The sequence below is a fragment of the Cololabis saira genome, chromosome 7 (assembly GCF_033807715.1).
Source record: "Cololabis saira isolate AMF1-May2022 chromosome 7, fColSai1.1, whole genome shotgun sequence".
Taxonomy (NCBI): Eukaryota; Metazoa; Chordata; class Actinopteri; order Beloniformes; family Belonidae; genus Cololabis; species Cololabis saira.
In genome coordinates this window covers 45,740,144-45,753,228 of record NC_084593.1, presented here as the reverse complement: position 1 = coordinate 45,753,228, position 13,085 = coordinate 45,740,144, and the positions used below count along the sequence as shown (strand labels likewise).

The 13,085-nt window shown below is 45.6% G+C and overlaps 1 protein-coding gene across 1 annotated transcript; it reads left to right on the top strand.

The window, feature by feature from the left end:
- Window positions 1-2,856: 2,856 nt before the first annotated feature.
- Window positions 2,857-11,906, top strand: LOC133447715 (NK1 transcription factor-related protein 1-like). Its single transcript, XM_061726449.1, has 3 exons — window positions 2,857-3,216; window positions 5,274-5,511; window positions 11,109-11,906. Exons 1-3 carry the CDS (start codon window positions 2,857-2,859, stop codon window positions 11,846-11,848), a joined length of 1,338 nt encoding a protein of 445 aa, XP_061582433.1. The 3' UTR covers window positions 11,849-11,906.
- Window positions 11,907-13,085: the final 1,179 nt, after the last annotated feature.

Sequence of the window (13,085 nt, the reverse complement as noted above, 5' to 3'; positions counted from 1 at the left end):
ATATATATATATATATATATATATATATATATATATATATATATATATATATATATATATATATATATATATATACAGGACTGTCTCAGAAAATTAGAATATTGTGATAAAGTTCTTTATTTTCTGTAATGCAATTAAAAAAACAAAAATGTCATACATTCTGGATTCATTACAAATCAACTGAAATATTGCAAGCCTTTTATTATTTTAATATTGCTGATTATGGTTTACAGCTTAAGATTAAGATTCCCAGACTATTCTAATTTTCTGTCCTGTATATATATATTATTATTAGGCTCAGAAATACTTTTTTTTTACTTTCTAACCTGTCTGCATATATATTAATGGTTAATACCATGTTATATATATATATATATATATATATATATATATATATATATATATATATATATATATATATATATATATATATATATATATATATATACATATATTTTTATTTAATGTATATTTATATTTTTTCATTATCATTATTAGGCTCAGAAATACTTAAAGAAACACCTACTGATATGCATTTTGCCCAAATGATTTGGGATGAAACGCATAACTGACGATAGAATCTATGTGACTGGTAAGTGTTTTTTTTATTGAGGCCTGTGGGGCCAGTAAATGTGTAGGGGGCCCGTGGCCACCCCGGCCCCCCCCCCCCCCCCTCTGGTGGCGCCCCTGACTGATGCGTGGGAGAGACCAGGCATCAGGTGAGAGGGGGGACACGGGGACACGGGGCCCTGGATTGGCCCGTGTCCGTGTCCTCCTGAGTCGCGGGGCCAAGTCCCTCCAGCACGTGAACGGGTATTGATTGTTTTAAATAAAGACACTAGGAAATGTAATTGTTGGACTGTTGTCAGCTCCAGCAGCCAGAAGGGTTGTGTCTTTACCTCCCTGGGTGTGGCCCTCGTCCCTCCGTCTGAGGGACACCACCCCGGTGTGGTGTCTGCTGGTCACCTGCACCACCGTGTCCCTCCGCTGGGACAGCTCAGGGGGCGGGACAGAGACTCAAAGTTCACACGTCTGTCCCAAGGACCGGCTGGAGGAGGTTTCTGCAGATAGAGGACAGGACAAGTGTTGTCTCTAGGATCTTTCCAGAGACCCAGAACATAAACCCCGAGCAGTTATTACATAAACAATGGAGGTAAAAACTCCCCTTTAGGAGGTAGAAACCTGGACCAGGACCTGGATCATAAGGGGGGACCCTCCTGCCGAGGGCCAGACTGGGGGATCGGGGACGTCATCAGCACAGCAGGCAGGTGGAAGCAGCAGCGGGTTGAACAGGGGTGGGGACCGCAGGCAGGTGGAAGCAGCAGCGGGATGACCAGGGGTGGGGACCGCAGGCCAGCACCAGCTCCCGAAGCTCCGGCCCAATCATCAAGCCCCAGGTTAGGTTCAGGGTCGGGGAAAGGTTGAAAAGGGGCAGGGCCAGGGAGAGGAGTCTTGAGAACAGGACAGACAGAACGGGATAGAGAGGACAGGAAGGGAGGAGGGGATAGAGAGGACAGGATAGAGAGAGAGAAAGGACAGAGAGGACAGGAGAACACCAGCTCGTATAAATGTCCCCTAACAAAGCTGAACCTGGTTCAGATAAAGATGTCTGTCTGGTATTGAGACTCGGGTGAAGATCAGAACATTTACCGCTGAATAAAGCAGAACCCCGGTTCACTACAAGAGGGTCCAGGGCCCCCCAGGTGAGGGCCGGCCCTGGGGGGGCCTTAGCTGTGCTTGGACCTCGCCCTCACCTGGGGGGGCCCGTCCAGCCATGCGGCCCCCGAGGCCTCCCACCCCGGTGGCCGGTTCCTGTGCAGGGCCGGGCCTCCTCACATGCACATCCCTCCGGGTGATCCTCACGCAGACCCGTCCCGGGCCCCGTCGCCCCACACACACACACACACACACACACACACACACACGCAGACCCGGCCCGGGCCCCACCGCCCCACACACACACGCAGACCCGGCCCGGGCCCCGCCGCCCCACACACACACACACAGACCCGGCCCGGGCCCCGCCGCCCCACACACACACACAGACCCGGCCCGGGCCCGCCGCCCCACACACACACACACACACACACAGACCCGGCCCGGGCCCCGCCGCCCCACACACACGCACGTGCGCGCGCAGCGGGCAGATAATAGCCTATTAGTGCAAGTGGGATTAATTTGTATCCAATTACAAGCCGCAGAGTTGAATAGGAATGCATAAATAAGGAGGGAGAGTGTGTGTGTGTGTGTGTGTGTGTGTGTGTGTGTGTGTGTGTGTGTGTGTGTGTGTGTGTGAGAGAGAGAGAGAGAGAGACACAGAGAGAGAGAGAGAGAGAGAGAGAGAGAGAGAGAGAGAGAGAGAGAGGACAGAAGGAGCTGGAGGAGAGAGGGAGGAGAGAGGGAGGAGAGAGGGAGGGGGCCCAGACAGAGAATGACGGGAAGGAGAGAGGGAGCATCACCAAACTAACGGAGGAGAGCGAGAGCGCCAGCGGCCATTAGAGACACGGATCTTCTCCAGGGCTCCAGGACGAGCACCGGGCCGGACCGGCGGGGACCAGAGAAGCCGCAGCCGGAGGATGAAGCAGGGAGCCCCGGGCAGGACCTCCACAGCCCCCCGCTAGAGCCGCACCTGCCCACACTCTGACATGGAAAAGTTGCAGGGCCGAAAGCTCCAGGCTGGATGTTGATGGGACTGATGAGCTGTTTTTGATTGATTTTATTTTTATTTTTTTGTTGACATGAGTAGTATATAGTCCCTTTACAACGAATTTATTTTATTTTTTATTTTTTTATACATGTTTTGACTTCCCTGCGCTTTGATCCGGATTCTTATGGGAGCGCGGGAGTAGGCTGAAGATGAACCGGGACAGAGCGGGGCCGGGGCCGGGGCCGGGGCCGGGAGCGGACGGGGTCCAGGCCGGCATGTGCCGGGGGGACAGAGCCCTGGCGGGGCCCCTGGTGCTGGTGGTGGACTCGGGCCAGCCCAGGGCGTCCAACAGCGTGGACGGAGCGCAGACCCTGGTGGGGCCCGCGGGGGACCCGGCGGGGGGGGACCCGGCGGGGGAGCCGCTGCAGGACGGAGGAGGAGGCGCCCTCCCCGGCCCCGGGGAGCAGCGGCTGTTCTCCGGCGCCCTGGCCGGGGGAAGAGACGCTCATCCCGGGGAGAACCACTCCGAGCCCCCGCCGACCAACCCGGTGCTGGCGCCGCCGCAGCAGGTACAAGAACAGAACCAAACTTGCTGGACTGTCAATGTTATAGCAGACACTTTTACTTTAGATATGACAGGAGGAAACAACAAAAAGATGCAGAAATATAAACGTATGAATTTTAGGAGATAATGGAGAGTCTGTGATCCATGATGAGGGAAATAGTCTTAAAAGTGATCTAATGGGATCTTTTAGAATATATAAAAGAATATATAATTTATAATCTGCTTTTTTTTCTTTTCTTGATGCCATGTGTTTTGTAAAGCTGCACGGGCCCGTGGCCTCACGCAGGGACAGTCCCTGTTAGGTCCACGGGTTGGAAACTATTTAAACAATACTAGCGAATATTTACACCCCGAAACAACAGAAACATCCACAGGAAGACTCAGCCGTAACTCCGACTTTAACCCTTCTATAATTACATTCAGGCCGCCTGGATTTATTTAGATTTTTTGGCTGTAGAATTGTCAAATGTGCAAAGAATGAATGCTCCTGCCCATTCTTTTCCCAAGATAACTTCAACTTTCAATATCTGGCAGTTATTCAATACTACTGCGTGTTCTGACAGAGTAATAACTGTTTAAACCGTTACTGCGTCCACTGGAGTTCCCGCAGTTTAGGAGCTTTTGAGGGCCGATTTCCCCTTAAAGTTTTTTCTGAATAGAACACATGGAGAGCTGAGTTTAAAATGTAAATTTAGGAGGAAATTACAACCCAGTTTTCCTTAAACGAAAGCAACATTTGGCGTCATGACGCACAGAGAGCGCTGATCGATCAGCTGTTAAAGGCGCGCGACTCGGTCCCCGTGCACTCCTTCTCATTATTTAAGGAGAAAATTATAACATTATTAACGTGGGATTATTCCCGTTGACAAGTTACAGGCTTGCCTCACTGATAAATGAGTGATTTTAATCGTCCACTTGGACTCCCCGCCGCGCACCTTTTATCTGCTGCAGGCTGCACCCGCGCACCTTTGGAGCTCCACATAAATCAGGATGTCAACAGCAGATAGTAAACATGCTGCACACATGCGGGGTCACACTCCTGCAAACTTACCCAGACACACGGAGGAAATATCACTCTTTCATTCCTCTTGGTTTTTATTAAACCTCTGTCCAAATAGCGACAGCAGGAGCATTTTCTTATTGTGTGTATACACTATATTTGACCTTTAACCAAGCCAAGCAGGCGTGTAGCCTGTAGTAACCCGGGAAACCCGGGGTCGACCCGTCCCCGGGAAGCCCCGCTGCGCGCGTGCACGTGGATCTGTGTTCTGGGTGGGGATGTTTGATGTAGGAATCAGTTCATAGACGGGGAAGTTAGTCTGTCTGCAGGTCACACGATCCTGCAGCAAGCTGCTCTGCTGCAACACTGCTGAACACCGATATTATATTATTATTATTATTATTATTATTATTATTATTATTATTAATAATAATAATAATAATAATAATATTATTATTATTATTATTATTATTATTATTATTATTAATAATAATAATAATAATATAAGTATTATTATTATTGTAATTATTATCATTATTATTATTATTATTATTGTGATTATTATCATGATTATTATCATTATTAATAATGAAAAAAGTAACAGTAACAACAATAGTAATATTATTATTAATAATAATAATAATAGTCATGATAATAGTAACCACAATAACTACAATAGTAATACTAATATTATTATTATTATTATTATTATTATTGTTATTATTATTATTATTATTATTATTATTATTATTATTATTATTAATCATGATAATAGTAACAACAACAACTACAATAGTAATAAAATATGATTATGATTATTGTGATTATTATGATTGATTATTATTATCATATTGATTATTAATAATGATAGTAACAGTAACAACAACAACAACAATATTATTATTATTATTATTATTATTATTATTATTGTTGTTGTTGTTTTTATTATTATTATTACAAGACCTAACTGTTGAAACATCGCTGAGAGACGGGAGCGCAAACACACCTCGGCTGCTGCGGATCCAGAGAGAAAGTATTGAGTGTCTCGTGTTGTCCTCCAGGGGCCCACCGGCCACCGGACCACCCCCTTCTCCGTCTTGGACATCCTGGACCCCAACAAGTTCACGAGCAGCCGGCGGCAGCAGGGGCAGGGGCCGCAGGGGCCGCAGCAGGGGCCCGGGGGCCGCCGCGCAGACCGCGCACTGGCCGACTACGACGCGGAGAACCGGCGAGGCGCGGAGCGAGAGCTGCGGCTGGAGGCCGCCAAGGGCTGCTACCCGGGGGACGAGTACCAGAGCAGTAAGTCCTGCAGCTCCGGCCCACTAACTCCTCTGGTTTACTGTGGCGTTTGCTTTGGATTATTCCTTCGTTCAGATCATTATTGCGCATCTTAATTAAACAGCGAGGCCTACTTTTACTACTAGCCTTATCATTACTTTTATTTATTTAGTTAGGTTTTATTTTCTTACTTTCAATAGCTTCTGTGTATTTAACTTGCGTCTGTTGTTTAATTTCTGCTTTAATTCAATTCAATTTCAATTCAATTTTATTTATACAGCGTCTATTACAACACAAGTTGTCTATAGACGCTTTCCAGAGACCCAGAACATATATGGAACTTTATTATTTCTTATATTTGGTTAATGTATACAATGTTTTATCGGAATGACTCCTTATTCTATTCATTGTGAAAGTATTATTTATTTATAGGAACACACATTAGGCCTAAACGCGAACACGATGCGTAAAATCGCTGCGTTATTTCAAAATAAGTGTGAGTGTATTCGGAAATCTCGGGCTATGAACCCGAGTTTGTCCCGGGTGGATGTGAGAGCAGCGGGTTTCATGTCTGGGTTTCAGGACATTTCAGTTCAGTTCAGAACAGAGCCTGTGCACGGGGACGACGCGTTAGCGCGCATGGAGCAGGTCGGAGCGCTGCTGGGTGGAAACCCCCGACACCAGATCCCAGTTAAACCACTGCTTTGAAGAGAAACTAGAAGGGAAAACATGACATGTCTCATTTTGTCTTGGAAAAAAAGAAATAAATAGTCTGAGATTTTGAAATAAAACCAGAGGAAGCAGGCGGGGGCGCGCTGGTGAGTCTGGGTCGGTGATCGATTATTGATTGGTGAATATCTGTTGGAAGCAGCAGCGCGCCGATTGCGCGCCTCCGTGTACCTGCAGCCAGCGCGCGCACGGCGCGGGAGTTGTCTCTCCTTCTCTCCTCCTCTCCTTCCCTTCTTCCCTTCCCTTCTTCCCTTCTTTAATGTCCCAGTTAATTCTGCTCTTTTCGGATTTAGTTTCCTCTAACTGTTGATTTTTACAATCTTTCTTTTACTTTTTTACTGATCCTACTCTACTGTATGTATATATATATATATATATATATATATATATATATATATAATATATATATATATATATATATATATATATATATATATATATATATATGTATATATATGTATACATATATATAGTTATATCCTACTAAAAGTGAAATGAACACGTTGGGCTTTACAGTGTTTTAAATTATTTATGTGACAAAATGATTGAAAATAATACCAATTAAAGCCACGTGACAGACAAAATATGTAAGTTGTTAAAAGTCCTCCTTTGTCATTAAATTATTCGTGTTTTTTTTAAACGGTCCTGGTGCTTCGACGCTTTTTGTTTAACCCGACTTGTGAATGAAATTTTTTTTTGCCGTCAGTCAACAATTATTTATTTAAAAGAATCTACTGGTTTCCATCAGGAGAGACTCTATAATTAAGGATATATCCACTATTGCCCGCATCCGTGTCTGAGGGCTGTTTTTTTTTTTTTTTTATTTCAGGAGCTGCATCTGTATTTCGAAATGCTACTATAATTGTACCAATAAAGAAACGAAACCAGGTTAGAACGCAGCAGAATGAAAATGAAATGCGCGTCCACGGGCAGCCAGAGATCCCGCCGCGCGTCTCTATCCGGAGAGAAAGAAGAAAATAATACATGAAATTTATTTTTTTATCAACCAGACGCTCAAAGTTAAGTATTATACTCTTCAAGGTAAAATATTCAATCTTTTGGATTAATAAGGAAAAGATACTCAGTAAATTCACTCCGCGGGATTTTAACTCGTTTCGTTAAAAAAATAAAATAAATAAATATATATATACACATATATATATATATATATATATATATATATATATATATATATATATATATATATATATATATATATATATATATATATATATATATATATATATATATATATATATACTTTTTTTTTCTTTAATTCATGTGCGCTAAACTGAGCCAGAAATACTCGTGATTAATCCCCCGTTGATGTTGCTGATTTGTTTGGATATTATCTTGATACATTTCTACATCAAAAAACGTTAAAAAAAAAAATCATTTTAAGGAGCATTTGTTTGCCCTGTGAAACTTTTTATTTTTTTTTAGAAATATTAGTTGATTTAATTGGCCTTTTATGATATAACATTGAATAAACAAAATGAGATAAATACATAAAATCATTAAAATCTTAAAAGCATAATAAGGTGTCTGTGCCCTCTGTCCGTACCTTATTTATTAGTTCCAGTATTTTGTAAAAAAAAATAAATATATATATATATATAATTCCTGAAACTTGGAAAAGGGAGGCCCAGTGAAAGGAAGCTCCTAAAGGCATGGGAAAGATCCTAGAGACAACTTCTGTTGTAACAGATGCTATACAAATAAAATTAAATTGAATTGAATTGAACGCTGGTGCCGACCCAGATGGGGCACAGGACGTAAAACACCTGCTGGAATAGTTTTCTTGAGTTTCTTGAGTTTTAGGTCCATCCTGGTCATGTCGAGTCTCTCCTCATGACTCTCAGGTCATTCGGGGGGCTGTTAGTGCATTTATGTCACAACTCTGAACAGGAAGTGTACGCTCCTCCCAGCTGCTGATGATTGACCTCAACTTTCTATCCCACAATGCAACGCTTCTGTTTTGAAGTCAGCACACTTCCAGTACGTGCACGTTTAACCAGCCTCAGTTTCTTGCAAATGCCAGTACAAAGTCCTGCAGGAATAATGTGGAGGTGGAGATGGGTGTCAGTCCAGTCACTGCCAGCTGGCTTTGGCTTTGGGACCAATGAAACAAAATAAAACAAGATCATTTCGGCGGGAAAAAATCTAAACATGTTTGATATCATCTCAAGTAAGTTGTTCACAAATTCTTGGGCTGAAACCAGTTAGGGCCGATGAGGGGGGTACATGGGAAGTTTAATTCCTCTTTAATTCAGAATTAAAATTAAATCTGATTTAAAATGAGTAAAAATTACCATGTAAACACCTAATTCAGAATGAAAATGGCCATTCCAAATTAAACTTAATTCCGAAGTAAGTGGCTGGTTTATTCAGATTTTAAATCCGAATTGAATAATTCCGCGATCATGTTTACACTCATTCCTCTTTAAATTAATTCCGTTTTTTCTGCGCTGCTCGTTCCCTCGCCCGTCTGTCTCCATGACGCTTATATTCCGCGCTGGGCTGGTTTTCCAAACAAAGTTTCAAGATGGCAGCACGCAGTAAACGCTGGTCAAGAGCAGAGACCATTTATTTAATAAATAGCTTGGAGGACCTGGAAATAATTAAAAGAACAGATGGCTGGAAACATTAAAATTGTGAGCTTTTCAAAGTTGTAGCGGCTAAGTTTGTTTTTCTTCCGGTAAACGTAACTTCCGGTCCGCCCCCTATCCAATCAGAACCTTCCCAACCCCCAGACCTTAAGAGGAATTGGATGAAGCCGATCAAACGTGATTTCCATGTAAACCTCAATTCGGAATTACTATTTTCATGTAAACTCAAAGGAAAATAGTTTCATTAGGAATTATTTAATTCGGAATAATTAATTCCGAATTAAAAAACGTCATGTAACCGTGGCCTATGAGCAGGTTTAGGAGGGGGTCTATGAAGGGGGGGGCAGGCAGGGCAGCACGCAGCTCCCGAAGCTCCGGCCTGCAAACATGCGCAAAAGAGAAAAAAGGGGACCAGCACAAGAAACTACAGGGACGATGGACGAAAATGATAGCTATGAGATAAACAAATAAAAAAATAAATAAAAATGGAAGAGGAGAAAAGAGGAAGGGAAGAGGAGAGGAGAAGAAGGGAGGAGGAGAAGAGAGGAGAAGAGGAGAAGGGTGAGAGGCACCGCCCAGCGGATCATGTCGGTGCCCCCCTGCAGCATAAGCCTATAGCAGCATATCTACCGCGAAGCTATGTTTGAAACTAACTATTATAGTTTTGTTCTATAGCTGCGACTATGACTACTGACTCTAACACACTAGAGTTTACACTACCTAGAGATTTACCAACACCAGCTAGAGGTTTACTAAACACTAACTATAGGCTTTACTAAACAGAAATGTTTTAAGTTTAGTTTTAAAGGTGGAGGTGGTGTCAGCCTCCTTAACCCAGATTGGAAGTTGGTTCCAAAGTAATGGTGCCTGATAGCAGAACGCCTGAGACTCGGGGGTTCGGAGTCCCGGGTCTATGAGCAGGTCTATGAGGGTCTATGAGGGCCGATGAGGGGGGTCTATGAGCAGGTCTATGAGGGTCTATGAGCAGGTCTATGAGGGGGGTCCATGAGGGCCGATGAGGGGGGCCGCTGCTCGCCCGCTTCACATGTCGTCTCTGATGCTGGACAATGACGGTCCTCTCATCAAAACCATCTGCACCAGTTTTTCCACCACACGATCATCTTTACTGAAAACTGGATCTGTGATATGATCGGAGCAGGAGTCTGGTTCGCATTGCCAGCAGTAGATCAGACTTGTTCCCAGTGCATGGGCTCCGGCAGGGCTGCCCTACCGGTCCTGTTCATAATTTTTATGGACAGGATTTCTAGGCGCAGCCAGGGGCCGGAGGGGATCCGGTCTGGGAACCTCAGGATTTCATCTCTGCTTTTTGCGGATGATGTTGTCCTGTTGGCTTCATCGGACCGGGACCTTCAGCATGTGCTGGGGCGGTTTGAGGCCGAGTGCGACGCGGCAGGGATGAGAATCAGCACATCCAAAACCGAGGCCATGGTTCTCCACCGGGAAAGGGTGGCATGCCTTCTCCGAGTGGGTGGAGAAGTCCTTCCTCAGGTGGAGGAGTTCAAGTATCTCGGGATCTTGTTCACGATTGAGGGAACGATGGAGCGGGAGATTGACAGACGGATCGGTGCAGCGTCCGCAGTTATGCGGTCGATGTACCGGACCGTCGTGGTGAAGAAGGAGCTGAGTCGAAAGGTGAAGCTCTCGATTTACCGGTCAATCTACGCACCTACCCTCACCTATGGTCATGAACTTTGGGTAGGGACCGAAAGGACAAGATCGCGAATACAAGCGCCCGGGATGAGTTTCCTCCGCAGGGTGGCTGTACGCTCCCTTAGAGATAGGGTGAGGAGTTCGGTCACCCGGGAGGAGCTCGGAGTCGAGCCGCTGCTCCTTCACATTGAGAGGAGTCAGCTGAGGTGGCTTGGGCATCTGTACCGGATCCTCCTGGACACCTCCCTAGGGAGGAGTTCCAGGCATGTCCCTCCTCCCTAGGGAGGTGTTCCAGGCATGTCCCTCCTCCCTAGGGAGGAGTTCCAGGCATGTCCCACCTACCCCAGCCCCAGCCACCCATCCCATCCCAGCCTGGCCTGGGAACGTCTCGGACTCCCCTCCGAAGAGCTGGAGGAAGTGTCTGGGGTGAAGGAGGTCTGGGCCTCTCTGTTGAGACTGCTGCCCCCGCGACCCGGGAACGGATAAGCGGAAGAAAATGGATGGATGGATGGATGGATGGATGGATGGATGGATGGATGGATGGATGGATGGATGGATGGATCTGTGGTCTGGGTGTTAAACTCTCCTTTTTGTCGTGTGTGTTTTCAGAGGAAGGCTTCGTGTACAGAAGTCCAGATGAGGAGGACTACCACAGACCTGGGACTCCAGACTCTGAAGCTCCAGATGGGAACTACAGCAGCGAGGAGAGCAGCTCTGCCCTTCCCAGTAATGGAGAGAGAGAGCTGGGCCAGCGTAGCCATTCAGATCCCAACAGAGACACCAAAAGCCCCAACGGGGGTTCTGCGGGGCAGATCCCCGGCAGCCAGGCCAATGGAGGACCAGGGACCAAGCCCAAGAGGAAACGCTCTGGCTCAGACTCCAAGTCGGGGAAGCCCCGCCGAGCCCGGACTGCCTTCACCTACGAGCAGCTGGTGGCGCTCGAGAACAAGTTCAAGTCCACGCGCTACCTGTCGGTGTGCGAGCGGCTCAACCTGGCCCTGTCGCTCTCCCTCACCGAGACCCAGGTCAAAATCTGGTTCCAGAACCGCCGGACCAAGTGGAAGAAGCAGAACCCTGGAGCCGACACCTCCGCCCCCACCGGAGCCGGTGGTGGAGGTCCGGGGGGTGCAGGGGGAGGGGCGGGCGGAGGCCTGGGGGGCCTCAGCCCTCTCAGCCCGTCGCCGCCCGTCAGCGGGCACCTGGCCATGCACGGCTACACGGGCCACCACCACCCCCCTGCCGGGAGCCTGGTCCAGCTGCCTTTCCTCACCGCCAGCCACGTGCTGTCTCCGTTTATGCTGGGGACACAGAGTTACGCTGCGCCCGCCTTCTACAGCACGCACCTGTAGAGACTCCTCCCACACAGGGAAACAGGCGGGGCAGCCCTGGACTGCAGTGGAGCGGACGTGGAGCGCAGAGGAGCGGACGTGGAGCGCAGTGGACTGCAGTGGAACGGACGTGGAGCGGACGTGGACTGCAGTGGAGCGGACGTGGAGCGGACGTGGACTGCAGTGGAGCGGACGTGGAGCGGACGTGGACTGCAGTGGAGCGGACGCTCCACGTTTTTTAATATCAACATTTAAAAGGCTTTAATTTCAATGGATTATTTTGATAGAATATCTACCAGAAACTGTATATAAATCTATGTTGTAGCTCCATACTCTGAATGCTCTTTAGTCTCTAGTTGATTTCTTCAGTTCCCTCATTTTATTTCTGTTTTTGGTTGGTTTTATTAAACAAGTCTGTACAAATACTGAATGTTTATTTATGCTTTAGAGAATGGCTTGATCTATTGTCGGTACTGTGTAACTCCAGCTGTGATTGTTTTCCTATCTGTTATTTATTGAATTTGTTGACAGTCTCCATACAACCACTGAATGTACTGATTGCTCAGCTCAACATTGTTCTTTGATATTAAAATAATGACAATTAAACAGAGAAAAGGAGCCCTGTGAGCCTTTTTGTACTTCATATTCTTGTGGAGATACATGGAGTTAATGATCTCCAGTGAACACAGGCGGGTTTGAGCTGGACCTGTTTACCTGTCCTTCTCCTTCATCCTTATTTGTACATCCTTGATTCGTAGTCGCTCCCACCAGAGATGCCAGGTGAAGAAGAAAGGTCAGACTCTGGGAGACGTAGATGAATGAGACAAGTCCTGTCTCCATAAAACAACTGGATCTGCCGGATCAACATGGCTGATTTACCATCAGAGAGCTAACTATGTGATGAGAAAAAAAAAAGTTTGTTACGGAAGAGTATTAGGGCCAGACAGGAGAAAAAAATAATAATTTAGAGGAGGAAGATTTTTTTTTTATTGTGCACTTCAAGAAAAAAGTTGAATTGTCGAGAAAAAATTTGAAATGTCGAGATTAATGTTGAAGTACAATTTCGAGAAAAAGTCGAAATGTTGAGAAAAAAGTTAAAACTTAGTGAATAAAGTTGAAATGTTGAGAAAAAAGACGAAATTGCGACTTAATTCACGAAATTTCAACTTTAGTCTTGAAATTGTATCTCAACATTAATCTTGACATTTCGACTTTTTTCTCAAAGTGCACAATAAAAAAAAATCTTCCCCTCTCAAAT